This window comes from Dysidea avara, chromosome 15 (genome assembly GCF_963678975.1).
Source record: "Dysidea avara chromosome 15, odDysAvar1.4, whole genome shotgun sequence".
In the NCBI taxonomy this organism is placed as follows: domain Eukaryota; kingdom Metazoa; phylum Porifera; class Demospongiae; order Dictyoceratida; family Dysideidae; genus Dysidea; species Dysidea avara.
The window spans coordinates 4906369-4927533 of NC_089286.1; the positions used below are offsets into that span (position 1 = coordinate 4906369).

Below are 21165 nucleotides of genomic sequence, written 5' to 3' on the forward strand. Positions count from 1 at the left end.
CAGCAGACTCCATGAGATCCCAAGATACAGCCCGAGACGCACTTTCCGAGAAGTTTACAAAGTGAGTGAAGGTGGTGAAGCTTCAGTATGTCCTGGCCAAAATGTAGGGCCAGGTGAATTTTTGCTTTGGGCGAGATCAAATTTGACGGGGGGGGGCTGTTTTTTTTGTAACCGTTACTGCGTTAGGCGACTAAGACTTGGATGGGTTTTGTTATAGGCGCTTTGAGTTTGCATACATGCTGACATAAGGCAAATATATTGATACCTGCCCTATGTTCTCCACATTAACAAAATTAATAGTGCTCTGGCCCAGCATTCATGTATGTGGCATGCATTGTAAATCAATTCAGTACATGGTCTTGCACACATATTATATTGAAAGTTCTCCCATTAAGGAAGTTACATCTGCCAAATATCTAGGGGTCACCATTGACGATTTTGCCTTAATGATTTTTCAAGTCGCTCTAGTGTTACTAGCATGCTAAACACACTCAACTTACCTCCTTTACAACAAAGAAGAGAGAGATCTAAACTTGTAATGACGTATAAAATTATTATTGATCTTGTTGATATTCCCAAAGATTACTTTACTCCTAATGATTCACGATTAAGAAAAGGATACTACAAGCAACTGATAACAAAAATTGACTCATAGAAATTTTCCTTTCCCCCTCAGTGATTAAACTTTGGAACCCCCTCCCTACATAGTTAATTCTCCTTCCCTGGATAGTTTTTGTAATAACTTAAGTGATTATATCTGTGCATTATAATCATTTGTGATTTCTCCACAGTACTTATACAACCAAGTACTAAGAATAATAAGAAATGCAGTCGAGATTACATCATAAATAATAATGTAATGTTTGAGAAAACTATGAGGCCTGGAGACATAAACTAACCGGGGATAGATTCGCCTGTGAATGAAGGCACAACCATATAATAATTATGCCTGTTCATGCTGATGACTTTAATGTACATGTAATTCTGTGATATGTACAGTAAGTGTAGTGTAGTGTGATATGTGCAATAAGTGTAGTGTAGTGTAGTGTGATATGTACAGTAAGTGTAGTGTAGTGTGATATGTGCAGTAAGTGTAGTGTAGTGTAGTGTGATATGTACAGTAAGTGTAGTGTAGTGTGATACGTACAGTAAGTGTAGTGTAGTGTGATACGTACAGTAAGTGTAGTGTAGTGTGATACGTACAGTAAGTGTAGTGTAGTGTGATACGTACAGTAAGTGTAGTGTAGTGTGATATGTACAGTAAGTGTAGTGTAGTGTGATATGTGCAGTAAGTGTAGTGTAGTGTAGTGTGATATGTACAGTAAGTGTAGTGTAGTGTGATATGTACAGTAAGTGTAGTGTAGTGTGATACGTACAGTAAGTGTAGTGTAGTGTGATACGTACAGCCTGTACGTATCACACTACACTACACTTACTGTATGTATCACACTACACTACACTTACTGTACGTATCACACTACACTTACTGTACGTATCACACTACACTACACTTACTGTACGTATCACACTACACTACACTTACTGTACGTATCACACTACACTACACTTACTGTACGTATCACACTACACTACACTTACTGTACGTATCACACTACACTACACTTACTGTACGTATCACACTACACTACACTTACTGTACGTATCACACTACACTACACTTACGGTAAGTGTAGTGTAGTGTGATACGTACAGTATGATAGCAGGTCTCCTCGTGTTCATGTTTACATGCTTAGGCACGACACCAGACATTTACGTTACCTCTGGTATTTTGTAGTACACAGGTTTTAGGTGTATTTTATTTAGTGCCCGTGTTTTAGTGTAATGCTCTGTGTAGTTTACTGCTCTATCTAGTGTACATGTGCACGTGTGTGGTCTAATGCAATGTAATGTGTATGTGTGTGTAGTGTAGGTTTATGTGTGTTAATCGGATGGCTGCAGGTTCGAGGCTGCCTAGGTCCAGTCATGGATTTTTTCTCCTTTCTCCACCTTTTCAAACACACTTTGTGTAACAACTTTAAACAGGCTGTAAGACCAGGTGTCCTACAGACTTTCAGCACTAGTGCTGTAAAGCCTTAATAAATAAAAATGTGTAATTAAAGTGGTTACCAGCTGACGAGTCCTGCCACTTAAAATAATAAGGATGAAAAGTCTTTCAGTAAGACTTCCTGGTTGAGGACAGTATCCCTCAAGAATAGGACTGTAAGTTAACTACATCCATTTACATGGAGTTATGTACCGAACTCATCTTTCAGCGATTATGGCAATCATACATGCTGAGGTGGCTGAGTCTGTCTGTGATCACGTGGTCTTCAGTAGCATTCGTTCTTCTACCCATCCCACTTAGGAGGAGCTACATTTCTACCTTCTAACTATATCACCTGACTGCAGACAATCCAGTGACAACTACCATACAGTGGTTACATGCCAAATGAGATAATTAATTTTATAAAATGTATTTGTGAATAGCTACACATTCCTTGTAACTGGCATATTATAGTACTGTTGTCATTTCCTACAGGTTGGCAGCATCAAACAAGACCTATCTACGATGTACTAGCAACAATACTGTGTCAAACAAATACTCAAATTACTGCACACCATGATAAACCATTACATCACTCCATAATGCAGACCACACTGAAGATGGCACCCCTCTCACTAGGGTCCATATCCAATACTGTTCAGTAGCAGCTTGGACAGTCACAATAGTTTCTAACAGCTTGGATTGTCACCATGGTAATGGTTTAAATGATTTCAATGGTAACAGTTTCGACAACATCCAGGACTATTAGGAGATGGTAACCTTGACAACCTGTGACTTCAGTGACGTGTCAGTATCTGACATCCTCAATGAAGTACAAGTGTCACTAGATGATATTAATAGTACCTACCACCCTAGTACACAGTCTGGTCCCACTTCACAGCCACAGCAGCCAATTCATCCAGTAAGGTGTTGCATGATCCCTTGGTGTTACGCAGGAATTTCCCACAGATCACCAGACAAGGAGGCAGCAATCAGAAGTATTGTAGTCAAGTTGAACACATGGTTCCAGCTAATGATGTGAAGACACCACTTGAACTGGTTACTATGGTAAACATTGTAGTTTTGTACATGTACATATTTTTGTATTTCATATTTGAATTTACAGTTTTATTTATTCTACACATTATATAACAAGTTTGACATTTCATTCTAACACTATCACACCTTATGTAGTCGTATATTCTAGTAAAATGAATATTTAATAAACGTGAAGGTATAAGTACTATAAAGTATCACTAAAAATTCAGTAGATGAACACATGTAGACCAGCTTCTTTACAACAAATGTGAATAATTCCCTTAATTGCCATTCAAGCATTACAAAGGTTGGCCTATGTGTGTAATGTTCACCTTCTAGAATAATCTTATCACGTGTAAAATCAACGCATGCGCATGTTACAACAGCATTAGTATGGTGTACGCATGTTACATCTCCCTTGTTACAGAAGTGTGTTGTAGGGATACAACTACAACTGACAACATTGATTATGTGTGCATAAGTACAATCAATATTAACTGTGTGTGCATCACAAGTTTAATATCCAGAGTCAGTGTACCTCGTGGGTTTTCTAATCGTTCTTTGTGAGCGTCTCAAATTAGTAGGCAGTGCGATTGGGTTCTGCGGTGGACTTTCTCCTTCAGCAATGCCCGTCTCCATAGTGTCATTTATAGTATCGTTCTCTAACCAATCGTCACTAGCATCAAGTTCATTTTCAGTGTTGGTGTTTCTAGCCTTTAAGTGCTGTCGGTTCCTTCGATAGACTTGTCCTTGTGGGGTTTTAATGACATATGATCGAGGAGCGAACATATTTAATACAGTTGCTGGATGCCATCTATCTCTTCCTTTGAACATTACTTGGTCCCCCTTTGAAAATTCTCTGAGTGGCTTTGTATGTTTATCATAGTAGTACTTCTGCCTGTCTTTTCTTTTCGTTAACTCATTTTGTACTGCTTTAGGGTGTATTGTTTTAGGTTGTAAAAGTTTGTTCGAAGTTGGAAGCCGGGTTTTGGTTCTGCGTCCCATGAGCCGTTGAGCAGGGGATCCTAGTGCGTCAGACACTGGTGTATTTCTGTATTCCAAGAGTGCTAAATAAGGATCACGTTTGTCAAGGATAGCCTTCTTGAGTAGATTCTTTACTGTCTGGACAGCCCTTTCAGCCATGCCATTGGAACGGGGGTAATGTGGGCTTGATGTACGGTGTTCAAAAGAGTACTCTGAGGCAAACTGTTTGAAGGTGTCACTGGAGAACTGTGGTCCATTGTCAGTTATTAGTCTATCTGGTATTCCATGACGTGCAAATTGTGATTTGCAATGTATGATCACCTGTTTACTGGTGGTTGTGTTCAACAAGTTCAGTTCAACAAATCCAGAATAATAATCAACCAGTATAAGGTAGTGTTGATTATTGAAAACAAAGAGGTCCGCACCCACCTGTGACCATGGACGTTCTGGTACTTCATGAGCTAACAATGGTTCTTTCATGTTGCTTCTCTGGTACGTACTGCATATTTGGCAATGTGAAATCATTTCCTGTATCTGTGAAGTCATTCCTGGCCAGAATAGGACATCTCTAGCTCTACGTTTGCATTTCTCGATGCCTAAGTGTGAGCCATGGATGTGTTTCAGCATTTCTTGCTGCATTTTCTTTGGAATGACCACTCTCTCGCCCTTGAATACAATGCTGTCAGACAATGAGAGCTCATCACGGTAATTCCAGAATGGTAAGCACTCTTTTGGAACATCTCGTTTGCTGGGTGGCCAACCGGCTCTGATCATAGATGATAATTGTTGCAATTGAGTATCAGTGTTAGTTGCTTCTTTCAGCTGAGCTAGCTTTTCATCAGACATCGACACAATAGACAAGGCATTGACATCAAAAATTTCTTCTAAAGTCTCATCATCTTGTAAAAATGCTCTGGACAGGGTGTCTGCAAGCACTAACTGTTTACCAGGACGGTAAACCACATTTATTGAATATTTTTGTACTGTCATTATCATCCTTTGTAGGCGAAGTGGTGCTTGACACAGGGGCTTTTTCAGGATTGCTTCTAAGGGTTTATGGTCACTTTCAACTTTCACATTGGGTACACCGTAAATGTAGTCATGGAATTTTGTGCACCCAAATACCACTGCTAGCATTTCCTTTTCTATTTGTGCATAGTTTTGTTGAGTGTTGCTAAGTGATTTTGAGGCATATGCTATAGGATGTTCATCTTGAATTAGAACAGCACCCAGTCCTTTGGAGCTGGCATCGACAGATAACTTGATGGGTCTGTCTGGTTTAAAATACTTCAGCACTGGTGCAGTAGTGGCAAGTTGCTTGAGTTTTAGAAAACTTTCTTCGTGTTCATGGTGCCACTCCCACATTGAATCTTTCTCTAGCAGTGCTCTGAGTGGTGATGCTATTTGGGAGAGATTTGGAATAAATTTTGAGAGATAAGTTAGTATACCTAAAAAACGTTGAAGAGCTTCCTTGTCTAGTGGTGGTGGCATGTCGGTAACTGCTTGTATCTTCTTTGGGTCAGGTTGAAGCCCTTGGTTGGTAAGGATGTGGCCTAGATAAGCAATGCGTTGCCTTTTCATTTGACACTTTGTCTTGTTGAGTGTTAAATTACGATGTCGGGCTCTTTCTAGAACTTGTACCAATCTAGCATCATGTTGTTGCTCATTTTCTCCCCAGACAAGAATATCTAATCCAAAACAGCCAAGCTGTAAAAAAAGTGTGCGGCCCTCAGAAAGGCTGTGGTGAAAAAAGATGTGAAATCCAAGGTGGCGGCCAAGAAATGGCTGTGATGGTAGGTTAGTGGTAAAAATTTTAATAATGACAATTCAGGTGAATTTTTGTGCCGCTTCACAAAAATTCACCTGAATTGTCGTTATTAAAATTTTTACCACTAACCTACCATCACAGCCATTTCTTGGCCGCCACCTTGGATTTCACATCTTTTTTCACCACAGCCTTTCTGAGGGCCGCACACTTTTTTTACAGCTTGGCTGTTTTGGATTAGATTTCATTTCTTTTTGTATTTGTATACCCCAAAGCCGGCCTATGGCCAGCTTTGGGACTTTTTTAACCTATGTTTTTTTCTTTACTACAGGAAGAAGAAAAGATGAAGTAGATGTACTTTAAATATTTTATCAGTAAATGTACAAATTATATATACTGTATAATACATATGTGACCGGATTTGCGAAAAGGGGTCCAATTTGCCAACTTTGACAATTGATAACTTCAGATTGGAAAGAGCTATTGCCTTGATATTTGGGCAGTGGTGAGCACCACTATAGCTGAATACATGGTGAAATGTTCAGGTTAATATGTTACTTGAACACTGAGTTATGGTCTCCAACATTTACGGAATTGGATGTGTGTGGAAGACCCCTTTTCGCAAATCCGGTCACATATATTGATTACAGAAATCTCCATGGTGGTTTCTTTGTAACTGAACACTCTACAAGGTGACTTCTTCTAATTGCTCTCTCTACAGGGTGAATTGTTTGTAGCTGAACGATCTACAAGGTAACTTCTTCTAGCTGATCTCTCTACAGGGTGATGTGTTTGTAGCTGAATTTTGTATAGGTGATTTGTTTGCAGCTGAGCTCTTTACAGAATGGTTTCTTTGTAGCTGAACTCTCTAAAAGGTAACTTCTTCTAACTGATCTTTCTACAGGGCAATTTGTTTCTGGCAGAATTTTCTACAGGGTGATTTCTTTGCAGCTGAACTCTCTACATGGTGGTTTCTTTGTAGCTGAACTATGTACAAGGTAATTTCTTCTAGCTGATCTCTCTACAGGGAGATTTGTTTGTAGCTGAACTATCTACAAGGTAACTTCTTATAGCTGATCTCTACAGGGTGATTTGTTCGTAGTTGAATTCTGTACAGGTGATTTGTTTGCAGCTGAGCTCTTTACAAAATGGTTTCTTTGTAGCTGAACTTTCTCCAAGGTAACTTCTTCTAACTGATCTTTCTACAGGGTGATTTGTTTGTAGCTGAACTATCTACAAGGTAATTTCTTCTAGCTGATCTCTCTACAGGGCGATTTGTTTGTAGCTGAATTCTGTACAAGTGATTTGTTTGCAGCTGAGCTCTTTACAGAATAGTTTCTTTGTAGCTGAACTCTCTACAGGGTAATTTGTTTGTAGCTGAAATCCCTACAAGGTAACTTCTTCTAGCTGATCTCTCTACAGGGTGATTTGTTTGTAGCTGAACTCTCTACAGGTGATTTGTTTGTAGCTGAACTCTACAAGGCGATACTTCTAGGTGATCTCTCTACAGGATTCCTTGTTTCTAACTGAACTCTCAACAGGGTGATCTGTTCATAGCTGAACTCTCTACAGGTGATTTGTTTGTAGCTGAACTCTCTACATGGTGGTTTCGTTGTAGCTGAACTCTCTACAAGGTAACTTCTTCTAGCTGATCTTTTTCACTGCATATTTGTTTGTAGCTGAGTTCTCTACAGGGTGATTTGTTTGCAGCTGAACTCTCTACATGGGAGTTTCATTGTAGCTGAACTCTCTACAATGTGACTTCTTCTAGCTGAACTCTCTACAGGGTGACTTGTTTCTAGCTGAACTCTCTACAGGTGATTTGTTTGCAGCTGAACTCTCTACATGGTGGTTTCTTTGTAGCTGAACTCTCTACAAGGTAACTTCTTCTAGCCGATCTTTCCACAAGGTGATTGAGTTTTTTGCAGCTGAACCCTTTACATGGTGGTTGCTCTGTAGCTGAACTCTCTAAAAGGTGACTTCTTCTAGCTGAACTCTCTACAGGATGATTTGTTTGCAGCTGGATTCTCTACGTGGTAGTTTCTTTGTAGCTGAACTCTCTACAATGTGACTTCTTCTAGCTGAACTCTCTACAGGGTGACTTGTTTTTAGCTGATCTCTCTACAGGGTGACTTGTTTTTAGCTGATCTCTCTACAGGGTGACTTGTTTCTAGCTGAACTCTCTACAGGTGATTTGTTTGCAGCTGAACTCTCTACATGGTGGTTTCTTTGTAGCTGAACTCTCTACAAGGTAACTTCTTCTAGCTGATCTTTCTACAGGGTGATTTGTTTGTAGCTGAATTCTCTACAGGGTGATTTATTTGCAGCTTAACTCTCTACAAGGTGACTTCTTCTAGCTGAACTCTCTACAGAGTGATTGATTTTTTTTGCAGCTGAACTCTCTACATGGTGGTTTCTTTGTAACTTAACTCTCTACAGGGTGATTTGTTTGTAGCTGAACTCTCTACAGGGTGATCTGTTCATAGCTGAACTCCCTATAAGGTAACTTCTTCTAGCTAATCTTTCTACAGGGCGATTTGTTTGTAGCTGAGTTCTCTACAGGGTGATTTGTTTGCAGCTGAACTCTACATGGTAGCTTCTTTGTAGCTCTACAATGTTACTTCTTCTAGCTGAACTCTCTACAAGGTGACTTGTTTCTAGCTGATCTCTCTACAGGGTGACTTGTTTCTAGCTGAACTCTCTACAGGTGATTTGTTTGCAGCTGAACTCTCTACATGATTGTTTCTTTATAGCTGAACTCTCTACAAGGTAATTTCTTCTAGCTGATCTCTCTACAGGCCGATTTGTTTGTAGCTGAACTCTCTACATGAAGGTTTCTTTGTAGCTGAACTCTCTACAAGGTGATTTCTTCTATAGCTGATCTTTCTACAGGGTGATTTGTTTGTAGTTAAACTCTCTACACAATAGATTCTTTGTAGCTGAACTCTCTACAAGGTGATTTCTTCTATAGCTGATCTTTCTACAGGGTGATTTGTTTGTACCTGAACTATCTACATGATGGTTTCTTTGTAGCTGAACTCTCTACAAGGTAACTTCTTCTAGCTGATCTCTCTACAGGACAATTTGTTTGTACCTGAACTCTCACATGATTGTTTCTTTGAAGCTGAACTCTCTACGAGGTGATTTCTTCTAGCTGATCTTTCTACAGGGTGATTTGTTTGTAGCAGAACTCTCTACAAGGAAACTTCTTCTAGCTGATCTCTCTACAGGGAGATTTGTTCGTAGCTGAACTCTCTATACATGATTTGTTTGCGGCTGAATTCTCTACATGATGGTTTCTTTGTAGCTGAACTCTCTACAAGGTAACTTCTTCTAGCTGATCTCTTTACAGGGTGAATTGTTTGTAGCAGAACGATCTACAAGGTAACTTCTTCTTACTTATCTCACTACAGGGTGATTTGTTTGTAGCTGAACTTTTTACAAGGAAACCTCTTTTAACTGAGCTCTGTACAGGGTGAATTGTTTGTAGCTGAACTATCTACAAGGTAACTTCTTCTAGCTGATCTCTCTACAGGATGATTTGTTTGTAGCTGAACTATCTACAAGGTAACTTCTTCTAGCTGATCTCTCTACAGGGTGATTTGTTTGTAGCTGAATTCTGTATAGGTGATTTGTTTGCAGCTGAGCTCTTTACAGAATGGTTTCTTTGTAGCTGAACTCTCTACAAGGTAACTTCTTCTAGCTGATGTATCTACAGGGTCACTAGTTTGTAGCTGAATTCTCTACATGGTGGTTTCTTTGTAACTGAAGTATCTACAAGGTGACATCTTCTAGCTGATCTTTCAACAGGGTGATTTGTTTGTATCTGAACTCTCTACAAGAAATCTTCTTCTAACTGATGTTTTAACAGGGTGAATTGTTTGTAGCTGAACTCTCTACAGGGTGATTTGTTTGTAGCTGATCTCTATACAGGTTACTTATTTCTAACTGATCTCTTGAATTCTGTTCAGGGTGACTGCTCTATTAGGATGACTGCTCTATTAGAGTATCTCGATCTCGCACTTGCTACACCAAGTTGGATTTCGTGTTATAACTCCGTGGCTTTAAGTCTGATTCTTCTACACCATTGAAGAGCCTTTCTAAGATGATAACTCCATCTGTACAGCGATTTTGAAAGCATTACCCCAAGCGGTTTACCTGGTAGGCGTGGCAAGCATAATAATAATAAAATAAAAATATTAAAAATTAGCTAATCTCGATTGCGTAATTGTTACACACTGTTGATTTTTTCGCTGTATCTTCCTGGTTTTTAGCTCGATTTCTTTCAAACCACAAAAGGTTTGAGGTTCAATAGTTAACCTATTCACCCACCGATTTTCAGCTTCTTCCCATATGCGGTTTACCCTGTAGGCGTGACAACATATTGGTGTTATTTTTCGTGCATAATCGCTCATAACTCTTTGTCTGTTTATGGTATTCCAGCCAAACTTGGTACCGAGATGCGCCTTTATACCCCCCTTCTGTGTGCCAAATTTCAAGGCAATCGGATAACGCGTTCGAGTTTTATAGCAGTTTTTGTAAGTGTGCGACAAGAAAAAGAAAAATAAGAAGAAGAAGAAGAAGAAGAAAAAAAAAACGAAGAAACTCAGCCAATTTTTGAAGTCGCATATCTCGGGAACGCGCGAAGCGATTTCGCTCAAATTTGGAATGTAGAGTGCTGCAGTTGGGGGGGATGTCCACAGCAAAAATCGTCTTGTTTCATCAAGGAAGCACAGAGCTACGGAGGTGCGAAAATTGCGTTTTCTTTCTTCCTGTCAATATACTCACGGGTGTTACGCGCCGGCTTCTTGGGCCGCACGACACACTACCGTGTGTCTTGATCATCCACTACGACCTCCACACCTTCGATATCCTCAAACATTTGTGACATCACTCTTTGGAATATGTCTTGTGAGGATGACAAGCCAAAGGGAAGTCGTTTGAAACTGTATCGCCCAAATGGTGTGTTGAAGGTACAGAGTTTGGCACTTTCCCCATCAAGTTTGATTTGCCAGAACCCCGAACTAGCATCTAAGACTGAGAAGATTGTAGCTTTTGACATTCTAGTTACAACATCCTCAATAGTTTGTGTTGGGTAATGTTCACGTTTGATTGCATTATTTAAGTCACATGGGTCGATGCATATACGCAGTGTCCCATTAGGTTTGACGATCGTGACCATACTGTTAACCCAACTAGTAGGTGTGTCGACTTTCACAATCACGTCGAGATTTTCCATACGTTGGAGCTCTTCTTGAATCTTTGGTCGCAGTTTAATAGGGACACGACGCGGGGGATGAATAACAGGTTGGCAGGATGAGTCGATGTTGATATGGTACAGGACATCACTGATACAGCCTAAACCAGCGAACACATCGCTATAATAATCAAAAATTTTGGCACACACTGGGTCTCGTCCATCCATCACGGTATCAAGTGTGTCAACACGGTGAACTAAATTCATTTCAATGGTTGTGGGAAGACCTAGAATGCTAGGAACTTCTTGATCTAATATTTCAAACTCAACCATGTATTGGTGACCATTATATTCACAAGGTATGATTGCTTTCCCACAGGTATGTAATTTATGACCTCCAAAGGCAGTGAGCTTAGACATGGATTTCTGCAGGGGTGTTTTGCACACCGTGAGGTATTTCTGTTTGGAGATCACGTTGCATTGGGCGCCAGTATCTATTTTGAACTTTGTTCTTTGGTTATTGAGGGTGATTGTTATTTGCCACTCTTTGGTGTTGTTCTTTTGAAGTGCACCAATAAACATATCGTCAGTTGATTCATCATTGTCATCCATATGTATGCCATGAAGTGGTCGTGATTTTGTACGACACATCTTGGCAAAATGGTTCTTACGTCCACATTTGCGGCATTCTGCACCAAAAGCTGGGCATGCTTGCTGTCTAGTATGCCAATTTCCACATCGATCACACAACTGCTTATCTTTCCGTACGCCATGTATGTCTGTAAGATCATCATGGGTGCTTGCAGTAAATGATTTCATTTGTGTAAGTGTAGCCTCATTTGCTCTGCATATGTCAATAGCTTTTTGCAGGGTCAATTCTGGCTGTTTTAACAATCTGCTTCGAGTTTTGTCACATCTGATACCGCAAACAATTCGGTCGCGAATTAGGCCCTCCTTTAGGTCACGAAATTCACACGTCTGAGCTTTCTTCCTGAGATCAGTGACATATTGGTCGATAGTTTCATCGCTGTGCTGGTGACGTGTATTAAACACGTGTCTTTCCCAAGTTACATTTGTTCTCGGGATACAGTAGGCTTCGTACTTCGCCAGAATCACTTCGACCTTCTGTTTGTCTCCCTCGTCCACCCAGGTAAAAGTGTTATAGATTTCCAAGGCGGCTGGGCCGATCACGTGTAGGAGCGTTGCTGCCTGAATTTTGGCGTCTTTTGAACTAAGTCCACTAGCCAGTGAAAACAGTTCGAAACGTTGTTTCCATTGTCGCCATGATTCAGCGAGGTTAGTTCCGTCTAAGTTCAATGCTTCTGGTGGATTTAATCGGTCCATTCTGACACCATGTAATGTTCACCTTCTAGAATAATCTTATCACGTGTAAAATCAACGCATGCGCATGTTACAACAGCATTAGTATGGTGTACGCATGTTACAATGTGCACACTTTAAATCATAAAAACGTGATAAATTTACTATGCTCAATGTCTAATTATAATGTATCTTAGGAGAAAAACTGTATCTTCTGGTAGCTTTCATGTACTAGACCCTATTTTATGAATAAGCAATTGCAAATGGTGTAAGCAACACTGTGCATTAAATAGAATACACCCAGACCACTAACAGGAGTATATAAAGGCCACCATCTACTTACCTTGATTATCATTGCAATTGGTTAAGAGACTGCTTGACTAAAAATGCACTGCACTGATATTGCATGAGCATACTTGACATAATCTACCTGATTTGGTGTCATACTGCATAACGCCAAAAATACATGAACAAGACACATGTGGAACCTCCTTCCAGTTTTAAGGCAGTTCTTCCCACAGTCGTCCATACAAATTTTACGAAAGTCCACAACCATTTTATGGCCGTGACATCATTGTGAATGAGGTACATAATCCGGCTGCAATCAACAAGAAGATACATTGCTGCATATGCAAACGTGTAACTATCTCCTGTATGTGTATGCAAACTAGCTGTGATCACTATGCCCAACTAGTGGCATGCCACACCACTGATTTACTGGCACATCACATGTGGCATGGCCTCTAGTTACAAGAGTCTATTGTGCCATATTAGCTTGATTGGGATCATTTGCCAGTTGTGTCACTTCCACCACCTTGTTGTGTCACTTCATTGCTGACTCATCTTCAGAGACATGTCACACCTACAATATAAACAAATCAATTAATACCACTATAGCTGACTTTTTTGTGCAAGTAGTATTAATTATTTTTGTATACGTGTACCAATTAAACTCTCTTGCCTGTGTATGTATGCATGCATATCATTCCACTGGTACATACACAATGCTCTGAGTGCTGGCTATGGCACTGTTTATACACGCCCAATGGGTAGAAATAGGTTGCACAGTTGGTGCACGTACCTGGTTCAATGTTTTGTACATTTTTACTGTACTTCACCTGGCTTGCTAGCTGGAATTATTTTCTGCGGTTGTCAATGGTCTGTGATCTATAAGATGCATTGTTGCATATACAATAATGTGCAACTATCTACGTACTATATGTCGTGTAATATATGTATGCATAATATTATAGACTGTAATTACTGTGCCAATGCAACACTGCTGGCACATACCAGTGGCCTCTAGTTAGAACACAGTTTATTGTGATTATTCATGACTGGTGTCTTTTTGTTTTACAAGTGTTTCCAGGTGGCACAGCGAGTCCCAAGCTGCTGCATGCGCAGGACAGCTTCATCCTTCACCTGGATTACTAATAAAAGGATTTTCCATCATCATTGTTGCCAATAATACATTGCTGCATACACTACTGCATCTCCAGTATGTCATCTATGGCTCAGAATGTTGTGTATGCACATAGTGTGTACACATCAGCCACACCACTGATGTACTGTCACATATAGCTACCAGTTGCCTTTAGTCTGTGCCATATTAGGGTCACATGCTGATTGTACTGGCCTTCATCACCTTATCGTGCATAGTGGCCTTACTTTTTGATCGAGTCACCTTCAGAGACATCTCACACCTACTATATAAATAAATCAGTTAATGCCACTATAGTTAGCTTCTTTTTTTTGTGCAAGCTACATTTTAGTATTGTGATTTTCTGACGTTAGTTAAACTCTTTCCTGTATATGCATGCGTATCATTTCTGCAAGCACAGTCACTGCTGGCTATGACATTGTTTATACATACCCTATGGGTAGGTTGTCATGTTGGTATATGTACTTGGTTGTATGCGACCTGGGTCCTAGAAACAAACAACAATAACTTGATTTTTGTAACTGAATTTGTGTTGTCAAACTATGGTGACACCAAAACTCAACAAGGATTTTCTATTCCATGTCCACAATATGCACAAATCCCAACTTCAGTGAGTCTGTGCTAAACAAGAGTACAAATATAAATTAATATTTATCCACCCCTGGTCAGCCAGCCAGCCCCCCCCCCCTCATATCAACCACTTCCTCTGCCACTGATCCTATCTGCTTTAGTTATGTGGAATCTCACTTTTAAAAACTGATATGTGATTAAATACCTTGGTGTTCATATTGACAATTAGCAATAGTAAACATTGTTCAGTCTACCAAATGCTAATTACACCTATTGTCAGTAGTCTGGTCTGCTCTGCACCCTTGAGGATCTAAATGGATGAAAACAATTTCAACACCTGCAAAAAAATTTTTTTTTGCCATGTGGTGAGATTTGTCTAATTTTCATTGCTAGCTTCAACCACAACAACTATACACTGTTTCATACTTTTACACTATTTTTTACTTGTTTTACAACGAAGATACACAATAGTTGTTACAACAATGGAGTACACAAGTTACAACAATATAGACAACAGTAGTTTAACGGGTTTTAAAATGATTAAGATACTTTAACAACTATATTTTGAGTAGTTTCACAGCAGTAGATATTATAGTAGTTCAACTAGTTTTACAACAATGTGTTACGTGATTGTAAACCGAGTGTTGGACTTGTCGTTCACTAGTATATTCAATTCCTCTTTCAGTAGAATAATTGGATTTATGTGAGTTGACACCGTTAGAATCCTGTTGCATGGTTGTAGCAAAATTCATGTTAGAAAGCTCATAGATGGATGCTACATACTCTGGGTTAAGTTCTGGGGCTGCAGCTCTAAGTTGACCGAGGTCACTTGTGATCAAATTTGTAGAATTATTGATGCATTAAAATAAACAGTTAATAATTTTACACAATGCAAATGGATAATTCTGTAACTAAGGGACTTCCTGTGGCGTAGCGAGGAAGAAAAATTACGAAGGCAAAGTTTATACATTGGTGTAATTGAGAGAGTCAGCTTCTGACTTATCTGATTCACAAACACTTTCACGTTTCAGGTATGTTCAACAGCCAAGTTTGGGTGGTACAGCATTTGTAAGTTGATTCTCTGGTTGGATGGAAAAAAACTATTTCAGAGCATTTTTCTACATGTCAAAAGTACTGAATGCTCCAGCTTCGTTAATGTTACAGTATACCATACTTCAATTACTAGACTAACTCAACACAAAAACTTGACTTACTCCAGAGATATTTTGAGTGGTCCGGCCATCCGTGGACTACAAAGGAGGTCATAGTCATGCACACTATACTTTTATTGATATTTAAGTTAAAGATTATCTCTTTCGTGTGATGCTCAACTGCACATCAAGCTAGGGAATATGGAGGCATGCTCCCTCAAGAAAATTTTTGAAATATATATTATGATGACAACCTTTTTGATACAAATTCAAGTAGCTGAAAAGTGGGTCCAGCCTTTGCCAGACCTTGTCACCATGGGCTCTGGCCCTGCTTAGTACTACATCCATATAGATTCTATTATGTGTGATACAGTACTGAATGCTGTTGTTATAACGTTTGAGTAGAAAATTCAGGGCGCCACTGAAAACTCAGGCCTGCTGAGCCTGAATTGAACATTTTTTACCAAGGCAGCTGACTTCATGTAGCACTTGGAGATTTGATTTTTAACTTCTGATACATTACGCACACATGTGCATACTTTAAGTAGGTAAGCCATACCTGGAGTTATTCTTGTTGTAAAGGTGTTCCCACTCCCACCACTTTCTGTAGCTACATGCAATACAGAAAAATCCATAGACTCCAAGTAGATCAAGTAGGAGAACCTATACCTGTATTCACTGTTGTCGTGGAAGTGGAACTCCCACTATTTCCTGAAACTACATGCAATACAGAAAAAGTCATAGACACTCACCAAGTAGATAAGTAGGTGAGCCATACCTGGAGTCATTCTTGTAAAGGTGGAACTCCCACCACTTCCTGTAGCTACATGCAATACAGAAACATCCATAGACTCCAAGTAGATTAAGTAGGTGAGCCATACCTGTATTCACTGTTGTCGTGGAAGTGGAACTCCCACTATTTCCTGTAGCTACATGCAATACAGAAACATCCATAGACTCCAAGTAGATTAAGTAGGTGAGCCATACCTGGATTCACTGTTGTCGTGGAAGTGGAACTCCCACTATTTCCTGTAGCTACATGCAATACAGAAACATCCATAGACTCCAAGTAGATTAAGTAGGTGAGCCATACCTGTATTCACTGTTGTCGTGGAAGTGGAACTCCCACTATTTCCTGTAGCTACATGCAATACAGAAACATCCATAGACTCCAAGTAGATTAAGTAGGTGAGCCATACCTGGATTCACTGTTGTCGTGGAGGTAGAGCTCCCACTACTACCTGTAACAATATACAAGACAAAAAGATACATAGACTCCAGTAGATTAATTAAATGAGACATACCTGAAGTCAATCTTGCTGTGGAGGTGGAACTCCCACTACTGCCTGTAACTGGTGTATAGACTCCATACTCTCACTGTGCAATATGCTGTACCTGAAATAACATTCTGCACCTCTTCCACACTTCTTTCTTCTCCAGTTCCAACTCCAGATCTATAGCTACATTGAAATTGTCTAGATTTTAGTGTCAAATTAGTCACATATATAGCAGTACACAAAATTAACCAGTTATTTACTTAGTGTTTAAAAAACAACATGTAGGTGTGCTATATACCATTCGCAGATTCCCTAATACATAGTATGTGGCCTTGGTAGTGTATAGCCACATCATCCAAATGATTTTCAGAGTGGAGGGCCAAAGATAGCCATAACCAGTCAACCATAAACTGATCAACGTCCCATTGATACGGCTCCTTTGTACCCAATTCATACATGCATTTATATAAAGATGTTGTGGGGTATGTTGTCACTAGCTAATAGTCCTACACCTATAATGCATAGCTATCTCTTCACTCCCCATCCTGCTAACGGTTGGTATGCTCCTCTACACCTACTGATGCACATACAGTATTTATCACGTGAAAAATCATGTTCAGGTGAAGGTCTTCTCTTTATGTGAGCTTTACATACTTCACACTACAAGGATTATAGCATTGATAGTTGTTATCCGCAAACTGAAACATCGTTGCCTTTAAGGAACTACAAGCTGGGATGTCTGCTGTAGCCAAACTAAGTGTAGATCACATAAATACCACACCACGTTCACGGTAGGCCACTTTCATTTTCAGCATACTTGTTTGTTTCTCTTGATAAATCTTCACCACCAGGTCCTGGTTTGATCGTCGGTAGTCACCAAATCCCATACACTCACACACTACAGTGAGACTGCCATGCCCCCCCCCCCCCCCCCCCCCCCCCAAGTCCCAATAGATATTATCCATTGAGTATAAAGGCAGTACCCACACAGAAAAAATTATACATGGGAGGGTATTTGCAGTGCACAATGGGATGCTGCTTTTATAAAACATCCAAATGCTTTGATGTCTAGTTTTTGGCTCTTGGGGTTATAGGACCAGGAGATCTAAGGCTAACCACCAACCAACACATCACACCCAATTACTATATAGACAGAACAGGCATTGCCAACATGAGTCCACCAGTCCAGTGAAACCTGTATATACACCTTGGGACCGACCAAAAGTATCCTGATTATCAAGGTGTCCTGGTTTTCCAAATCAGCTTACATGCTAAGGGATATTTTGGGACCATTACCAAGTGTCCAGATTATGCAGGTGTCCTGATTAGCAGGTTCCACTACAACACACAATACCAGAGATTCATCAATTTTAAAATTCCTTACATATTGCACATTAAGTTGTTTACTAAAACTACCCAGTGCATGGGAGGTGGGTTGTCACACTCCAAATAGCCTACAAGAAAGAGGTGTGATCTAGCAACCTTAACATCTTTGTGGTGGTCCTTGTTTACATGTATAGCAAAGGTTCTTGCAATGCAAAGCGTCATGCGCTGTACAAGCATGCGCTGTACAAGCATGTACGTGCGCAGTTGTTCATAAGTGGATTTTCAGTGACGACTACTGACTCACAGGACTTCAAGCATGCCTACGCATACAAATCGACAGCCTCAGAACATTACAGGTGTAGTTAAAAACTGCGCATACTGACACAATATTAGCGCATGACGCTTTGCATTGCAAGAACTTGGAAAACCGCAGTATTGACTGTCAACAGTCAATGGCTTTCAACCATGCATGCACATGCACTAATGGATACTGGCATGGGCAGATAGCTGAATAAAAATTTAACATCTGCTGTTTACTGATAATGAAGGGCTATGATAGCTAATTGATTTGATCTGAGCTTTTTAAAAAGTTTTGAATACGAAATGATATGAAATTTTTATTTAGCTATCTGCTCATGTCAGTATCCATTAGAGCATATGCATGCATAGTTGAAAGCCAGAGACTGTTGACAATCAACACCACCAGTTGCTATACACACAAACAAACAAGGACCACCACAAAGTTTACATATACAACACAGAACATACCATAATTCCACATGCTTTGGGAGTTGAGTCAAAGGAAACAACTCATCACAGTTATTGCAATATTCTGATGGCTCAATGTTGCTCTACATGCATGGAAAACAGCATAAGCTTATAGGTAATGTCTTCTTGAGCTAACTGAAAATTTAATGTTCAAATTAATGAATTACTTCAATACTCAGCCATTGCCATGGTAACAATTACAGGATTGTAATAGTCAAATCAAATGATTCGCATAAATTATTTACGTCCTTTTAAGTTACTTGTGACAGTCTTCACATACATTTAGCTAGCATGAGTATTTTGTAACAATTTAGCAAAAACATTGTGTATACAATTATGTGACAAGAGTATATAGTTAGCTAACTATATGTGTACACAGATTATAATCACCTGCTGCTTATTATCCATTGAATTAGTAATAGCTGAGGTAATATTTGACTGTAAAGGTCTTACGTAGAGTCGTGAAGACTTGAGTATATCTTTTAAGTATCTAGTTGTGAAGCCACCCCTGGGCGGCTCAATCAGCACCAACTCATGTGCCACTTTACTTGGTCTTAGTAGTGTGTACCCGAGTGTGTACCCGCCTGTATGTTCCAGAATCGGAAATGTTTCCTTAAGTTTTTTGTCTATGTAAAACGCGTCTCCTTCTATGTCAAATAGAATTTCTTTCGAAATTAAGCCTACAGCACCCATCATCATCAACTCCTCGTAACTTGGTATTTTTGCTGCATCCATCTTTCGCAGGACCATAGTATCTTTCTTCCACACAAAAGTTTTAGCAATCATTTTAGCAGAACCTTTTCCTTTAGTACCACGGCGACTGGCCGCGTAGTGGTCAGGGTTATAAGTAGCCGCCACACTAGGAACGTAACCTCCAGCCGAGGTGCCAGTACGAGATCCTGCAGTGCGACTGAGAGATGTGCCGCTGAATAACCTTTTTTGCTCAAGATAAGCGTTGCCAGGTGGCCTCTGCTGCCCATATACCATCAGTTGCGCAGGGGCTGATCGCACCCCTGCTACTGAAGCACGCGGTAAGTAGTGACCAGTAGTGGCACTAGCTATAGGGAGGGATGTTGGGGTCACTGTGTAACGAGACACTGGGGATGCCTCCGGCATTGGCCAACCACGATAATCAGTAGAAGCCGAGGTAGAAGCACCAGCTGTATCCGAGAACGAGTGATTGCCATCTATGTTGCCATCTTCAGCGTCACCTCGAGCGTCACACCGCGGGTCGCCTCCATGGCCACTAGCTTCCAGTGCATATAACGCTTTACGCAGTAGGTCGGACGCTGACTCTCTGGAATTCATGATATAGCTTAGAACTATGAACGATGGACTCTTCTAATTGTAATAGACTCGGTAAAAGAAATTACAACAAACAAATGCGGTTTGCAGCAATATGATTGGCTGTTCGTGACATTCATGACAACGTTACGTCAGCTTCTAGTCACGTGATACATAATGCAGACATACATGAAGGGGTTGCACGTGAGCCAGAAAGCTCCAAGTTGAAATGTGCGATTAGTGTACTCTGTAAGCTCTATATTGTCTGTATTTTTGCTGTTAATACATTGAGTGCTTGCTGGTGAGCCTAGTTTACTTTGAGAACAACGAAGGGGGTCGCGGCGAGATGCACGACTGACACACCAATGTAAACCCGTCAAATTGATTGTGGGATATCAGCCACTACTCTAGACACATTTGATCATTTCATAATGATCTGTGAGTTTTATGTGTCTCAGTCTGTACACGTGCAAGAGCAAGGTGTCGCTAGTTGTCTTGAACTGTACCCATAGGCTTAACCATGTGGCATGTATTGGCTTAACTGTGGGTGTTGCTGTCATTTTATTGTTCTATTATTCACTGGTTAGCTATCACACTAGGGTCCTCCTGCAAGAAAGTTACTGAAACCTTGTGTAGCGGCTGCCATTGAGTCAGAAACTTGTTAGCTAATAAAACTCTGTTGAATCAGTCAGTAGTGCAGAACAGACATAGACGGCTTGCAGTCTAGGCAAGTGCCTGAGAAGCTACTCATTGCAGTGGGACTGATGATTCAGCATTTCCAATAGAACTAGAGTGCAAAGCTACAGTTAGTGTACATGTATACAGTTACTCTTTGGTTTCAATTTATTGTTGTGTATCAGAAAAATAGAATGTCATATTAGAAATGCATGCACCTACTCCCATGCGGGCAAGGAGGGATAATACAAGGGGATATGACCCAACTGTAAGTCTAATTCCTGTACAGTGAGGCAAAATTGTAGGTCTACTCCCTTCCTTTCTC

The 21165-nt window shown here is 40.1% G+C and overlaps 1 protein-coding gene across 2 annotated transcripts; it reads right to left on the minus strand.

Annotated features, from left to right (window-relative positions):
* Positions 1 to 15876: 15876 nt before the first annotated feature.
* Positions 15877 to 19401, minus strand: LOC136246021 (putative uncharacterized protein DDB_G0277255). 2 transcript variants are annotated; one of them, XM_066037475.1, is made up of 8 exons: positions 19272 to 19401; positions 18882 to 18964; positions 16906 to 16970; positions 16815 to 16856; positions 16710 to 16751; positions 16289 to 16333; positions 16180 to 16227; positions 15877 to 16120 (listed from the first exon to the last, which is right to left on the minus strand). In XM_066037475.1, exons 1-8 carry the CDS (start codon positions 19287 to 19289, stop codon positions 15921 to 15923), a joined length of 543 nt encoding a protein of 180 aa, XP_065893547.1. In that variant the 5' UTR covers positions 19290 to 19401; the 3' UTR covers positions 15877 to 15920. The 2 variants fall into 2 exon arrangements, with proteins under 2 accessions (XP_065893547.1, XP_065893546.1); XM_066037474.1 differs by having other exon boundaries at positions 16815 to 16862.
* Positions 19402 to 21165: the final 1764 nt, after the last annotated feature.